At 42.0% G+C, this 16,162-nt stretch overlaps 1 protein-coding gene across 2 annotated transcripts in view; it reads right to left on the bottom strand.

Annotated features, from left to right (window-relative positions):
* LOC124787780 (beta-1,3-glucosyltransferase) overlaps positions 1-16,162 on the bottom strand; it is a 117,390-nt gene that overhangs the window by 87,860 nt on the left and 13,368 nt on the right. The window contains exons 3-4 of one of the 2 annotated variants that reach the window (XM_047254681.1): positions 10,049-10,143; positions 9,884-9,960 (exon numbers count right to left, since the gene is read on the bottom strand). In XM_047254681.1, coding sequence (XP_047110637.1) covers positions 9,884-9,960; positions 10,049-10,143 — 172 coding nt within the window. The remainder of the gene's footprint in view (positions 1-9,883; positions 9,961-10,048; positions 10,144-16,162) is intronic. The other variant, XM_047254688.1, reaches the window with a different exon arrangement.

Raw genomic sequence — 16,162 nt, 5'->3', positions numbered from 1 at the left:
ATGTCCAGGCAGAGCTTCAAGGCATCCTCAGAACCTTAGGCCTCCTACAAAACCTTTCACCTGACTCCATCAACCTCCTGACCCCACCAACACCCCGCACCCCTACCTTCTACCTTCTTCCTAAAATTCACAAACCCAATCATCCCGGCCGTCCCATTGTAGCTGGTTACCAAGCCCCCACAGAACGTATCTCTGCCTACGTAGATCAACACCTTCAACCCATTACATGCAGTCTCCCATCCTTCATCAAAGACACCAACCACTTTCTCGAACGCCTGGAATCCTTACCCAGTCTGTTACCCCCGGAAACCATCCTTGTAACCATTGATGCCACTTCCTTATACACAAATAATCCACACGTCCAGGGCCTCGCTGCAATGGAGCACTTCCTTTCACGCCAATCACCTGCCACCCTACCTAAAACCTCTTTCCTCATTACCTTAGCCAGCTTCATCCTGACCCACAACTTCTTCACCTTTGAAGGCCAAACATACCAACAATTAAAGGGAACAGCCATGGGTACCAGGATGGCCCCCTCGTACGCCAACCTATTCATGGGTTGCTTAGAGGAAGCCTTCTTGGTTACCCAGGCCTGCCAACCCAAAGTTTGGTACAGATTTATTGATGACATCTTCATGATCTGGAGTCACAGTAAAGAAGAACTCCAGAATTTCCTCTACAACCTCAACTCCTTTGGTTCCATCAGATTCACCTGGTCCTACTCCAAATCCCATGCCACTTTCCTTGATGTTGACCTCCATCTGTCCAATGGCCAGCTTCACACATCAAATGCACCAACAAGCAACAGTACCTCCATGATGACAGCTGCAACCCATTCCACATCAAACGGTCCCTTCCCTACAGCCTAGGCCTTCGTGGCAAATGAATCTGCTCCAGTCCGGAATCCCTGAACCATTACACCAACAACCTGAAAACAGCTTTCGCATCCTGCAACTACCCTCCCGACCTGGTACAGAAGCCACTTCCTCATCCCCTCAAACCCAGAACCTCCCACAGAAGAACCACAAAAGCGCCCCACTTGTGACAGGATACTTTCTGGGACTGAATCAGACTCTGAATGTGGCTCTCCAGCAGGGATATGACTTCCTCAAATCCTGCCCTGAAATGAGATCCATCCTTCATGAAATCCTCCCCACTCCACCAAGAGTGTCTTTCCGCCGTCCACCTAACCTCTGTAACCTCTTAGTTCATCCCTATGAAATCCCCAAACCACCTTCCCTACCCTCTGACTCCTACCCTTGTAACCGCCCCTGGTGTAAAACCTGTCCCATGCACCCTCCCACCACCACCTACTCCAGTCGTGTAACCCAGAAGGTGTACACGATCAAAGGCAGAGCCACGTGTGAAAGCACCCACGTGATTTACCAACTGACCTGCCTACACTGTGAAGCTTTCTATGTGGGAATGACCAGCAACAAACTGTCCATTCGCATGAATGGACACAGGCAGACAGTGTTTGTTGGTAATGAGGATCACCCTGTGGCTAAACATGCCTTGGTGCACGGCCAGCACATCCTGGTACAGTGTTACACCGTCCGGGTTATCTGGATACTTCCCACTAACACCAATCTGTCAGAACTCCGGAGATGGGAACTTGCCCTTCAGTATAACCTCTCTTCTCGTTATCCGCCAGGCCTCAACCTCCGCTAATTTCAAATTGCCGCCGCTCATACCTCACCTGTCTTTCAACAACATCTTTGCCTCTTTACTTCCGCCTCGACTGACATCTCTGCCCAAACTCTTTGCCTTTACAAATGTCTGCTTGTGTCTGTGTATGTGCGGATGGATATGTGTGTGTGTGTGTGTGTGTGTGTGTGTGTGTGTGTGTGTGTGTGTGTGTGTGTGTGTGTGTGTGTGAGTGTGAGTGTATACCTGTCCTTTTTTTCCCCCTAAGGTAAGTCTTTCCGCTCCCGGGATTGGAATGACTCCTTACCCTCTCCCTTACTCAGTCAGAGTCAATCATACTCATGTTTTAATTGGTGTTAGTTAATAGAACTGTAATTGCAAGCCTATAGAAATGTAATTTTTATAGTAATTGCTTAAAACCATATAAAGAGAGGCGATTTGTATGCCGCCATACAATTCATCTCAGGTCGAATTTCGTGTCAACAGCATGTAGTCAGACTTTGCCCAGGGCAAACCGTTTTATAACTGGTGGATGTAAGTTCTACGATGTAAAACACGTTTGCTGCAGAACATCTAGCATGTGAAATAAAAACCTTTGTAAACAAGAACTACTAAAACTTATTTCGACCATTTCATATTATCCATGTGATGATGCAGTAACATCAAAATGAACCTATGGCAGCATCAAGAATCAGCACCCAGGATCACACAAGATATGTATAAAACTGGTGGAGGGTTATCTGAATACTGTTAATGTGTTGTACAATATGGTATGAACTAATTAGATAGTGACTGAACATTGTTTTTCTTGTGTTAAACTATGATAGACATCCAAAACTTCACATAAACATTTTTGCCACATTTTATTACAACTGACACTTCAGAGAGCTCTTGGTCTTATCCTATGGTCCTTGTGAGGGAAAAGGGATGGCACATGGTGTTGTTACAAGATGACAACATTGAACCTTCAGAGTCCCTTGTCCTCTCATGTTGCACATGTGAAGGATAAGAATGACTGCATCGACTGCCAATGACTGGACAAAACCACAAAGAAAGATGTCTACCCATTCTCACACATTTTGACACCCAACACTGCTTGAAAGGAACAAAATATTTATCAACTGTGGATGTGCAGACAAGCTACTGACGAACTGAAGTTTAACAGTCAGTCTGGAAAAAGACTGCCTACATAACCTCTGATAGCCTCCATGAGTTTAAAGTTGTGCCGTTTGGACCATAATGTTACAGCCACCTTCAAATGTATGATGGACAACCTGCTTTGAACTTTAAATGGGTTATGTTTCTGTGCTATCTGGATGGCATCGTCATTTTACAAATACATTTGAATAACATCTAAGCCAACTGACAACCATGTTGAAGTGTTTTAATATTGACAGTCTCTTCCTGAATCCAAAAAAATGCATCCATGTCACCCAAGAAATAAAAATCTTAGGGTAACTAGTGCAAATGGCAATGGGATCCATCCTGATCCAGAGAAAATAAGAACAGTCAAGACATGAAAAGTTTTCTTGGAATGAACTTGTAATACAAGCAATTCATAAAGGTCTTTTATACCAAGGCATGTCCCTTGCTAGAACAACTGCCAAAACACACACAATTTTCCTGGAATGAGGCAAGGACAAGGAATTTTTCCTGTCCTTAAGGAACACCAACATCATCCCCAGTTCTAGCATAGAACATCGAGAATACTGAGACAGAACTTCACACAGATGATAGCAGTTTTGGAACAGGGACAGTTCTTGTACAAATACAGTAAGGTGCTGAAAAGGTGAGAGCTTATGTTTCCAGAATACTCTCCAAGTCAGAGATGAACTACTCCACAACCAAGAAGGAGTTCCTCACAGGTTTTTGAACCATCAACATGTTTTGGCCATGTTTACTTGGTAAACTGTTCATAGTAGTGAAGGACCACCACTCACTATGCTGTCCGACTAGCCCGAAGGATAAGTCAGGACTGGTGAAATGAGCACTGAGGCTTCAGGAGTATGATATCACAGTGATATACAAAATTATATGCAAACATGCCAATGATGACTGCCTTTCAAGTATCTTGTTGGTTGAATACAGCAACAAGGGTGAAATCTCAGCCATCACTGGAGGAAATGACATTGTTGCTGAACTGAGGGAACACTATGCACTGCATAGAAGCCTTGAAGGAGGAGGAAATGACCAAACAAGAACTTCAATTAATTAATGTTTCTCTATGCTACACCATACTATGATCCAATGGGATGAAAAAGGTTGCTCATCATCCTAGTCATTCTATGGCCAGCTGGAATATTGCCATGTTACAACAACATATGGTCCCCTGAGATCTGTGGGAAATCTAGACAGAATCGGGCACAGGTATTACTTGCCAGATCTGATCAGTTAAACACTATGCAAGCTATTGTAAGGAATGCCAATGATGTAAGCACCTCCATGGTGTCTGGTACCAACTCTGCCCCCCAAAAGCACCATTCCACTGAGTTGGAATTGATCTCTTGAGAATAAATGGGAATCAATGGTTAATAGTCTTCAGTGACTACTTCACGTACTATGCTGTCATTAAAGCTGTGCCAACAGCCGATGTTCTAGAAAGTGGAAAGTTCCTTGTAGAGGACATCATTTTCAATCACAGACAACCTGTGTGATTATCTCTGATCAAGAAGAAGTTTTCCAAGTGAGTCTAGTATCAGAGATAAATTCATGTTGTAACATCACCCATAGGATAACAGCTACCTGCCAGTCGCAGACGAATGGCCTCACAGAAAACTTTAGGAAGAGATTTACAGATATGCTCTCAATGTACATTAAAGTCAAACAGAGATTGAGATACAATACTGTGGAGACCCTGGGGGCTTTGGTCACTACAAGTGCAGGATGTTGAGCTCAGGGTCTAGTGAAGTGCCAGAAGGTGTAAGGGACGCAGTGTCGACTGTGAATACAATGCAAATAGTTGCCCCATGGTGTTGACTGAATGCGTCAGAACAGACTCATCCTGCTCACACGTGTCAGAGGTGCATCTTCAGCAGTGGAAGTATGGTGCAAGATGCTGACCTGTAGATCTGCAGGCATTGTCCACCCACCCTAGAAGCCACTGGCATGGCAGGCTGCTTTACCGAGCCACTCTTGAAGACATCAGAGTATGCACCCAGGTCAGTGGTAAACAGCTCTGCACATGATGATGGTAGCCACGCAGAAGTAGGCCCTCACCTCCAAATAAGAGATGGCCAAGACTTCAGAAACCACTCACAGATACAGCCAGGGGGACACTATGAAAGTGTCTCTCCCAGACAGAGTGTGTGGCTAGCAGCCAGGCAGCATATCACCCTCAACCAACCCCCGGTGCGAAGCTGGCCGAGGGTGCACAGATCTTCACATCAATGGTAGCAAAGTAGGCAGCAGCACCATTCCATGGAAGTGGGGTGTATTGGGCTGGTTAGTGTCACATAACTGAAGTCACAAGACAAATATTAGGCAGCGCACCACGAAACAGTCATTAATCGTATTTGCTGTAGCTCACAAGAGTGTCACACTTACTGACTGCTAGTAACTGAATAAAATGGAGTAGCATATGTGCTTCAGAAGTTTCAGTATTTATGCTGATTGGCTTTTGCAGTTGACATTATCGAGTTGTGATGATGAGCAAATTTGGCCCCATTTTCTAAACTTGTCATTGCTTTATACTGTACTGCAGTGTCCAAACTCTGGCTTTTGGTTCTTGAGCTTGGTGCTTTCTGGCCTGTCAACAAGCTGAAAGTTGTTCTTGCAGTGCTGTCACAATAATGTTATGATGTGGTTATTCTGCTGCTGTTGCACTCTGCAGTCTCTGTTTGAGGGTGGTGTGACAATGCATCAGTTGTGTGCCTCACTATTTGCTACAACCCCTTTCCTTCCTGATTACAATTTGATTATGACATTTCACTCAAGATTTTCTTGGCTTGGTTCTGTGCTTGCTAGGAGAAATAACTTCAAAAATTTTACATTCACCCAGAATTTTTTTCTTTGGTGCAACAATACTGCCTGTCAAAAGATTTGTTTACAATGAAGCAAAGCAAGACACTATAGGCTTCACACCATTATTTGCCCTCCACTGTCATGACGCCAAAATGACAATGGATACACTGTCCTCATTTCAACTACATCATACTCAGCTTGACTACCATCTCATCACCAGGCAGCTGGCTTGCATACAGATGCTAGATGCCCAAGAGAAAGACTAAGAGCACTATAACACCAAGTACCGGCCAGTCAGATGCAACCTCAGAAACTGGTTATGGATTTTTACACCCATATGGAAAGAAGGACTGTCAGAAAAGTTAATAAAGTGCTACTTTGGGATGTATCATATCCTTTGCCAATGCCAGACATCACATATGAAACTGAGGATTATGACCCTTCATTGAGAAAACAAAAATGCAGACATCCTCCGTATGAAGCTTTGTTACAATCCAAAGGAGCATACAGACAATGAGAGCTTCAAGGAAGCTCAAGACCAACTCTATGATCAAGAAGTGTTGACAGGCAAAGCTACCTTTGATGATCATCACAGAGAAGAGGATGTAACAATGTGACCAGAATGTAATAATTTATTGGTGCCACCTTACAGAGGACCACTGATGAGATCTAGATTCAGAGTGTTGTAGTTGCTCCAGTGAGAACTTCTGAAACAGTAGGTTACTGTTTCTCTAGGAGATAGAGCAATGCTCAGAGCTGTTGCACATGCAGTGTGGTGTAGTGGTTGGTGTCACTGTCTGGCATGCTACGGGTCGCCAGTTCAAACCTGTCCAGCAGCAGTTGTTTATTATTTATAATTAACCATTTCTTGATGTTTCTTGAAAATCTTATGATTTTAAGTTTGAATATTATGGAATATTCATTGTATAAATAGCTGCAATCTCCATTCAAGATCTCAGCTCTGTTCTAGCTGTATGTTGGAGTCAGTAATAAACACGCTTTCAGTACTAGAGTTGAAGTTCATTGATAACCTGCCTTTGGATTTGGAGTTGATTGTGGTTTAGATGTGACAATATGCTAACAGCAAATTATGACTGGGGATAATATATTCACACTGACAATCGTAGGAATTACTTCTAGATTACATTATTAAGAAAAAAATCTACTCTGAAGAAAGCCACTGTTCCTCCTTTTACTCTATTCAGTTGCTGTTTTCATTAACACGGTACTTCAAACAATGAATTTACGTAATTCCACACAAAATACTATCATCATTCGTTATAATGGCAAAAATCAAAACCTGTCAATAAGGACATTAGAGTCATGTGCAGTTTACACCCGGAGTCCAAATATTTTAAGAAACTATCAAAGGAGTTGTTAATAAGGTACCCTTTTTACTTTTTTGCTATCTTTATGTTTACATTTACTGCCTGATATCTCCACCAACCTTTTATGGAATTTTGCAGTAGAACAAAAAACTCCTTTAGGAACCCTAGATGAAAATGTCTAGCCTATACAGAAATTAGTTTTACTTTTAGTATCATGATTTTGAACTGCACACTTCATCTTAAATCACGAGTAGCATTAGGGAATATATATGTTGGCATATAAAAATCCATAGGCACTGGAAGAGGCTTCTGCACGATATTCAGTTATCAAATATCCATTGTTACTGCATGCTTCTATGCAATAACTCACAGCTGCACTCCCCCACAAAATTATAGTCTAGGTAAGTACTGAGTGGAAGTACACATGTTGGTGATCCAGTCTGCAGGACAACATGGTGAATAGATACCTAAGTACAAAGCATGCAGGGATGAGCATTTTGGTTATCTTCTGCAAGTGCCAATATCACCTCACTTTATTATCCTCTGGATCCCTTGGAACTTCACACGTGGAGCCTCATGCAGTGTGTTCTCACTAATCTCTACTTTTTGTACCTTTAAGTCTTTTTATTTATTTGTGGTTGCATAGTATGACTCTCCGTAGCATCAAGCTGTTTGGTGTCTACCTGGCTGTCTCTCTGTGACTGGTATGATGTTTCAGCCCCTTATCAGAACACTTGACTTTCTGTCAGCATTAGAAGACTTTCACAGTACCTCAGACAAATCACTACTGCACGCCAAGAAGAAGAGCAGGCCAGGCATCGAATATTGTGGGACACAATATTTAATTATTCCCCATACCAAATTTAATCCATTCGTGTAGTATCTATTATAACACTCACTTATGGGCAACAATGTTTATTGAACACAATTAACTTCCATAAAAATAAATTAAAATTTCTAATAGTCCATGGACCAAACAATCATAGTACTAAACAGTATAGTCATCTGAGCCACTATAGAAATTAATAATAGGTAGCTTCTGACTAAGATGCCTAAAGTCCAAGAACTACTTAGTCGAAAGAATGTGTTTAGTTCCATTAAGCCGAGAGATGGTGGAAACAACAAGTTCATAATTCGTAGCACTACGCGCACAGTAAGTAGCCATGGGGTCAGAGTCAATGGGTGCAGGCAAGTTGAATAATAGCAACTGAGGAAGATATCATCATCATCAGGTTGCCTTATATTTGTCCATTGCAGAAGTTCATGTAACTGGTCTTTGACATTGGCCATGTTCCCATCGCAGGCATCCTCGCTGGATGTGGGTGATGTTACACACACTGATACATCCACTCTTCCATTTCAGCAGTAGACGGGATTACTAAAGTATCATTTGTAAATGTGACCCCTCTGCTTTCTATTTTTAAGATAACACTACATCCAAGGAATTCTGTTCCATTTTAATTTCCTGAGTAGAATCAAATGCCTTGACAAGATCATAGAAACTGCCCACAGATTAACTCTTCTCATTTAGTTCTGCCAGGACAGAATCTCTGAGATGTTATATTGCTTTTTGTTGTAAACTGCCTTCACAAAATATTTTGAAAATACAGAAAGAAGGATATGGGTCTAAAATAAGAGGTTACTTGCTTACCTCCTCTTTTGGGAAGGGATATTATTATTGTGTAATTTAGCCTTACAGGAAATACAGCTTGACTTATCCATTGTTTAAAAAGGTAGCCCAAGTTGGGCACTGCCAAGTCAGCACAAGGTTTCAGTATTTTGGCTAAAATATCACCATGACTAGAAGAGTTACTGTTCTCCACTAACCTAACAATTTTTTTCATCTCTTTAATGGTTAATTTGGCAAAAAAGATTGCTGCTGGTCAGGTATACAATACCCATTTACGTAACTTTAGCTGATCTGTTTCAGATGCGCCATTTTTTTGTTCTTGTGTTTTCAGCCACTGTTAGAATTCAATGAATTTCTTGGCCAATGATCTGATTTTAATAGCACCTGTTTTGCTGCTATTGTCGTCAAGGAGTTGAATATAAAGTGCCTTTTGTGTTCTAAAATACCTTTGTTTTTTCCTTGGTATTTTGAACTTTTAGTGTATAGGCCTAGTCAACAGTTTTATTATTTATGATGACATTGTTCAGTAACTTCATATTCTCTGAATAGTGAAACGAGCCAACCAGCATTTATATCTCTGTGAAACTGTACTTCTCTCTTCACTAAACCTGGTGGGGAAGGGGGGGGGGGATGTCTTATTGGTGTCATTTGACCATCATGGTTAGATCAGAATTATCTGAGATTAAATCGATATTGAAATTTCCACGGCACAATTACTTACCACTTATTTTTACTGATCATTGTTAGTACCCGCTCAAGTTACTTAATGAAATTTAAAGCATTTCATGTTGAGGCCTGTACACTGTCAGAACCTCTAACTTCCGTGTTTTAAAGTTTATTATTGAAGTGCAATATTCAAAGAGAAGTTCAGTGCAGTACTTATTAATGTCTATGGCCTGGAACTTGATTCCTTTTTTTGTGTATACAGGCAGTCTACCCATTCCCCTTTGCTAATATTATGTTTACCATGATGGAATACAAATTATAGTCAGTATCATTATCACTGTTACTTTCTCTCTGAACTGCAAAAATTATTGCTAACACATTACATTTAGTGTTTGTTGCAAAACAATTAGTATAATACAGCTCACTGCATTACAAGACAACTGTGTCATATTTATGACTGAATCATGCAAAACATTCATGTCAATGACAATACATAAATTAATAATACAGCACAATGTACAATTACACACTGATGTTAATTGACTGGATTTTGCTTCTGATTTTTGCACCTGACTCAAGTTCTCTTTTACAAGAGCACTATCACATTTAAAAACATTGTTTTCTATTTAAAATAACAAGCGGAAGTACTCACTCTTTCAAAACTGGAATAATTGTCCATGCTCCAGGATGGTCAAAGTCTTCGTGCATCAGATGGATTTTTAATTTGGGCTGTTAAGAAAAATATATTAATCTTCATAATTTCACCTTCTGTGCACAATATTAGCAACATTTGCTCACAATAGTGTTATATACTAACCTCCTCAGATTGGAGTAATTTTCTGAGATTATTAGCCATTTCTGAGTGATGATCATCTTTTTGGCTTATTATAAGAATTACCACCTCATCTGCAGCTGGAAAACATGTCTGCGTAAATGACTTCATTTTGAAAATTTTAGATAAATACTAGGTTGGTTTGAAAAGTTCTTGGAACGGAACAGAAAAAACATACATACATCACTGAAACTTTTTTTATTTTTCAATGTAGTCTCCTTGTAGATTAATGCACTTGCTCAATCGATTCTCCAGTGCCTTGACCCCATCTCAAAAATGAGTTTCCTCCAGGCCTGCAAAACAATTGTCAATTCCGGCTATCAATTCTTCGTTTGAAGTGAATCTTCGCCACCAAGAAAAATTTTCAGTTTTGGGAAGAGATGGAAGTCTGATGGGGTAATATCAGATGAATAAGCCAGGTATGGTAACAATTCATACCTTAGTTTGCGTAATTTTGCCATGGCAATGGCACATGTGTGCAGGCGGGTGTCAAGAGTCGCGAAACCCATCTTGCAGATAATTTTTTCATTTCTAATTCTTCCACTAAAATGTGATATACCCTTTCAGATGACATCTGGTAAGCATGAGCAATTTCACACACTTTCAACTGGCAATCCTCCATAATCATTTTGTGCACTTTTGCAATGATTTTAGGAGTAGTGACACATCTTGGCCTACCACTGTGCGGATCACCATCTAAGCTCTCCCAACCAAATTTAAATTCATTTGTCCACTTGGCAACAGTTGAATATGAAGGTGCACAGCCCCCAGTGTATTCTGGAAATCAGCATGAATGTCCTTTGCTTTCATACCTTCCTTTACGAAGTACTTAATCACTGCTTGAATTTCAATTTTTTTCCATCTTCACAATTCACTATGCAGGAACAACAACACAGCCACATCACCGCCATAGCTCTCTTCCAAGAGCACTGGTTCAGTACATATTTACAGGCAACAGTCCAATGAATATCACGTGAACAACTTGTTGCGCTAACCATGACCGCTCGTGGTGATTGTGAGAACTTTTCAAACCACCCTTGTGTATAGAATGGTTGGTGCCAAACAATGAGAATCAGTATGATGTGTAGAAGTATAGTGATGTGAAAGTACAGTAGGCCATATGGTACTATTAAAAATATGTGAACCATGTGGGTTATGTATATACACTATCTTATCAAAAGTCTCTAGATACCAATTAGTGGACATTAATATGAGGTGTATCAAACCTTTGTCTTTTTGGTGGTTTCCTCTCTGCTGGGGACACTTTCAATGAGAAATCTGAATGTCTGTGGAAGAATGGCAGCCCATTCTCCCTCGACAGCCAAAACCAGAGAAAGTAAGGATTTTGGATAGTGGGATGTGGAGGGAAGCTGGCATTCCAACTCATCCCAAAGGTGTTCCACTTGGTTCAGATTGGGATTTTGGGCGTGTCAGTTCATTTAAGGAATGTTATCGTATACAAACTAAAGCCATAGAGATGGTGCTTGATGACAGGTGCATTATCACACTGATACAGACAATCATCATCTATGAAGTGTTGCCCTACTATAGGCAGTACACAATGCTGTAAAATGTATTCATATCCTTCTGCATTTAGCATTTTCTTAAGTGTAATGTTGCAAAGCACTGATTACAGAAACGTAAGGCTTATGAGGAGCTGCTTGGACATCATAACCCAATCTTTTTAATTCTTTATGCGCTGTCAGTGTGCTAGATGGATTGCTGGTAGGAGTTTGAAAATCATGAGTTATTCCTTCAGCTGATTTCATCCAGTCTTTCACAACCATCCATTACAATGGTTGATGGTTCCTGTGTGCCAGTACATTAGGTCTGCCTGGTCTTGTTTTAACTATGGCTGTTTGTTTGTTTTCCCACTTCACAATCACATTACCAACAGTCTTCTTGGGCAGCTTTACAAGGCTTGAAGTGCCTCTGACGGATTTGTTACCCAGGTGACATCCAATGACTAGTTAATGTTTAAAGTCACTGTGCTCTCCTGACCAACCCATTCTGTTATTCCTGATTCTCTGTTGGCAAGAAAATACTTCCCACCTCCTTTCATACTGGCAGGTCCGCCTCTCATGGCATCTATTGTTCAATTTCACATTACATAGGTGTGCTCAGATACTATCGATCAGATACTGTACAGGACACGAAATGCCAATAATAGCATCATACTGCAAATGTATGAGTATTACTCATAAGGCCATGTAGGCACTGAAGAAATACACATTGTTTTGAGCTGCTTCACATTGCCAAAGTGGTTTTAAACACTGAACACCTCATCAGGTGTGAGGTAGGATGCTCAGGTTTCATACCAATGTCATCTTTATTTACTTTTAGTAATCAACAATTGCACAGAACCAGGTTAAATGAGTATGGCAGATATTTTACCAGCTCCAGTTCACAAAGCTGATAAGCTCATGAAACATGCTGATTTATGTAGTTGCACTGTTTGGGGAGCCAATAACTTTGGCTATAAGATGTCAACATATAGACATATAGACCACATACAGTTCTGCTGCTTTTGAGTAAATCTATGTTTCTTTCAACTGAGACAAATGCAAAAGGACCATGTCCTAAAGCATATGTTTCCCAGCCACATGTTAAAAGTCTTATGTACATGTAGCAAGTGATGTACAAAGATTGGACAAAAATACAGAAACACTATGAGAAATGCATGCTTGAACATAAATGCAGTTGTTAGCCAAGCCTGCACGTGGTGCTGTTGTATTTAACCATAAAAGGTGTCTGTGCAACACTGTAAATGTGTTGCAAGTGTCAGTTGTGGTCAGAATGGTATTCTGTGTAAATGTGAGTGCATTATGTTGAAGCTAAACAAATTCAAATGTGGGCAAACCTTTCTGTTTGTATAGTGGATCCTTCCAAAACAAAGGTAGCAAATGTGTTTGGTGTTTCAAGAGGCACCATATCGAAGATTTATACCCCATACAGGGAAAGAGGGGCAAATATCATCTGCTGAATCATAATCTGTGTGCTGTACCTTTTGCTTTTCTTGCTTTTATGTTTTCATTTTCTTCAAAATGAAAATGTGAAGCGGTAGCCCAACATAGAGCCTACACCTACTGTCATGTATTTTTATTTTCAAATGTTAAAAAACATAAGATGTTTTTCCTGTTCCTCAGTAAGAGGAAGGACTCGCTCTCTGTTAATTAATGAAAGTAGATGCACATTATCTTAGAGTGTAATTGGTGGTAGCCATTTGGTTGATTGGTTTAAAAGAGGGGGGAGGGACCAAACTGCTAGGTCATTGGTCCCTTGTTCCAATTAAAATAATTCCACAAGGGTGGGAGTAAAATAACTGAGACACACCAAACACAACTGTAAGAAAGGAGAAAACCACAAGAATGACAGAAGGGCAACAAACACTAAAATGGACAAAATCAGATAAGAAAACCACAGAGACACACAAGAAACATGCAGAAGAGATCAAAACAAGAGAGCAGATTACCAAGGCTGGCCGACCATGAGAATAAAAAGGAGAAGCCAGCCACTCCGCAACACATTGAAACCCCCAGCCTAAAAGCACTGAGGTGGAGGACACAGAGGGACAAAGGACAAGTGCTAAAACTTAGATCAAATGATAAAACATACACTCACAAATAAAATGCAAAACTAAAGGTGCTGTTGAGGAATTGTAGCTCAACACCAAAGGCAGGGTGCTGGGAAAGTTAAAAGTCAGCCGCAGAGTGGCTAAAAGTGGGCAGTCCAGCAAGAGCTGGAAGACTTGTCATTTGTGAGCCATAGCAACACCAAGGTGGGTCCTCATGATGGAGGAGGTAAACAAGCATTAGCCACATGTGGCCAATGCAGAGACAGCAGAAGACAACTGATTCCCTGCAAGAGGACCATACGGCAGACTTCCACACATTCGTAGTCTCCTTAATGACATGTAGTTTGTTGTGCGTACTGTTATGCCATTCCATCTCCCAAAGTCAAAACACCCTGCGGTGTTAAGATGGAATGCAGGTCAGTTTCAGAGATGCTCATCTCTAGAAGTGGTTTCCGCATAACTTGTTTGGCCAGCCTGTCGGCAAGTTCGTTGCCTGGCATTCCGACATGTCCTGGGGTCCACACAAACACTACTGCACGACGGGACTGTTCCAGGGCATAGATGGACTCCTGAATGGATGCTACCAAAGGATGGTGAAGGTAGTACTGGTTGATAGCTTGTAGGCTGCTCAAGGAGTCAGTACACAGGAGAAATAACTTGCCAGCGCATGAGCAGATGTGTTCAAGAGCACGAGATATGGCCACTAGCTCCGCAGTGTTTTCACTGCAGCCATCTGCTAAGGAGTGCTGTTCAATATGTCCTCCATGAACATACACAAAGACTACGTGATCCTCAGCCACAGAGCCATCGGTTTAAACCACTTCATGGCCCCGGTACATGTCGACAATCGGGAGGAAGTGATAGTGGAGAGCTGCAGGATTAGTGGATTCCTTAGGGGCATGCGAAAGGTCCACAAGAATCTGTGGCCTAGGTGTACACAATGGCGGTGTACCTGAATGGACCTCAAGGAGAGGTAGTAATGGGAAGGACTCCAGCGCAAACTGCAATTGTAAGCCCTGACTGGGGCCACTGATGTGGAAGGTGAACCACCATGGTTGGGAAAAGGAGACGGTAATCTGGATGCACAGGAGAACTACAAATGTGTGCAATGTAACTGGCCTAACCTTCAATGGAGTGACTCCAGCCTCCTCCAGGACACTGGTCACCAGACTCATTCAAAAAGCTCCCATCTCTAGACAAACACCACCACAGTAGTGCACTGGTTCGAGTAAACGCAATGCTGAGCGCGCTGCCAAAGCATAAACCATACTCCCATAGTCAAGAAAGGATTAAACAAGGACTCTGTAGAGCTGCAGCAGCGTAGAGCAATCAGCACCCCAGTTGGTTTTGCTCAGGCAGCGGAGGGCATTGAGGTGCTGCCAGCATTTCTGCTTAAGCTGACGAACGTGAAGTAGCCAAGTCAATTGGGCATCGAAAACCGGTCCTAAGAATTGATATTTCTCCACTACAGTGAGTATATCATCTTTAAGGTAAAGTTCTGGTTCTGGATGAATGGTGCAACACCGACAGAAATGTATGACACATGACTAGGCAGCTGAAAACTGGAAGCTGTGGGCTAGAGCCCATGACTGCACCCTGTGAATGGTTCCCTGTAGGCACCACTCACCAACACCAGTACTGGAGGAGCAGTACGAAATGCAGAAGTCATCCACATACAGAGAAGGATAGACCAACGGCCCTACAGCTGCTGCTAAACCATTAATAGCCACTAAAAATGGAGAGATACTCAATACAGAGTCCTGCGGAATGCCATTCTCCAGGATATGGGGGGAACTATGGGAGGCACTGGCTTGGACATGGAAAGTATGGAACGACAGGAAGTTTTGAATAAAAATTGGGAGTGGCCCCCGGAGACCCCACTCATACAATGTGGCAAGAATATGATGTCTCCAGGTCATGTCATATGCTTTACGTAAGTCAAAAAAGATGGCAACCAGATGTTGATGTCTGAAAAGGCTCTTTGGATGGTAGACTTGAGGGACACAAGATTATCAGTGGTAGAGCAACCCTGGCGGAAGCCGCCCTGACATGGAGCCAGTAGGCCACATGACTCCAGGACCCGACCCAACCCAACTGTCGACACACCATATGTTCCAGCAGCTTACAAAGAAAGTTGGTGAGGCTGATGGGTTGGTAGCTACCCACATCAAGCTGGTTTTGACCAGGTTTGAGCACCAGAATGATGGTGCTCTCCGACCATTGCAATGGAAAGATGCTATTGCACCAGATCTGGTTGAAGATGACATGGAGATGTCACTTATAGTCATATTTCTTAGCATTGAAGTTAGACCTTGACCGCTTAGAGATTGCTGGTGTTTGACCACTAGCAACAGATGACGTACTATGCTTCATGGCATATGCTTCTGCTCTGATGCCCCCCACTCTGACCACGGGCTCCCTCTCAGGCACCACCCAGCCACAGCAAAGGCAACCTGGCATGATGGCCATTGCCAGGAGTCCCGATGCCCCAGGGTGACAGGCATCTATTCCTTGGCATACATGGG

The sequence above is a fragment of the Schistocerca piceifrons genome, chromosome 1, assembly GCF_021461385.2.
Source record: "Schistocerca piceifrons isolate TAMUIC-IGC-003096 chromosome 1, iqSchPice1.1, whole genome shotgun sequence".
NCBI classification, from domain to species: domain Eukaryota; kingdom Metazoa; phylum Arthropoda; class Insecta; order Orthoptera; family Acrididae; genus Schistocerca; species Schistocerca piceifrons.
Note: the sequence above shows the minus strand (reverse complement) of the source record. Positions and strands in the feature narration are given on the sequence as shown.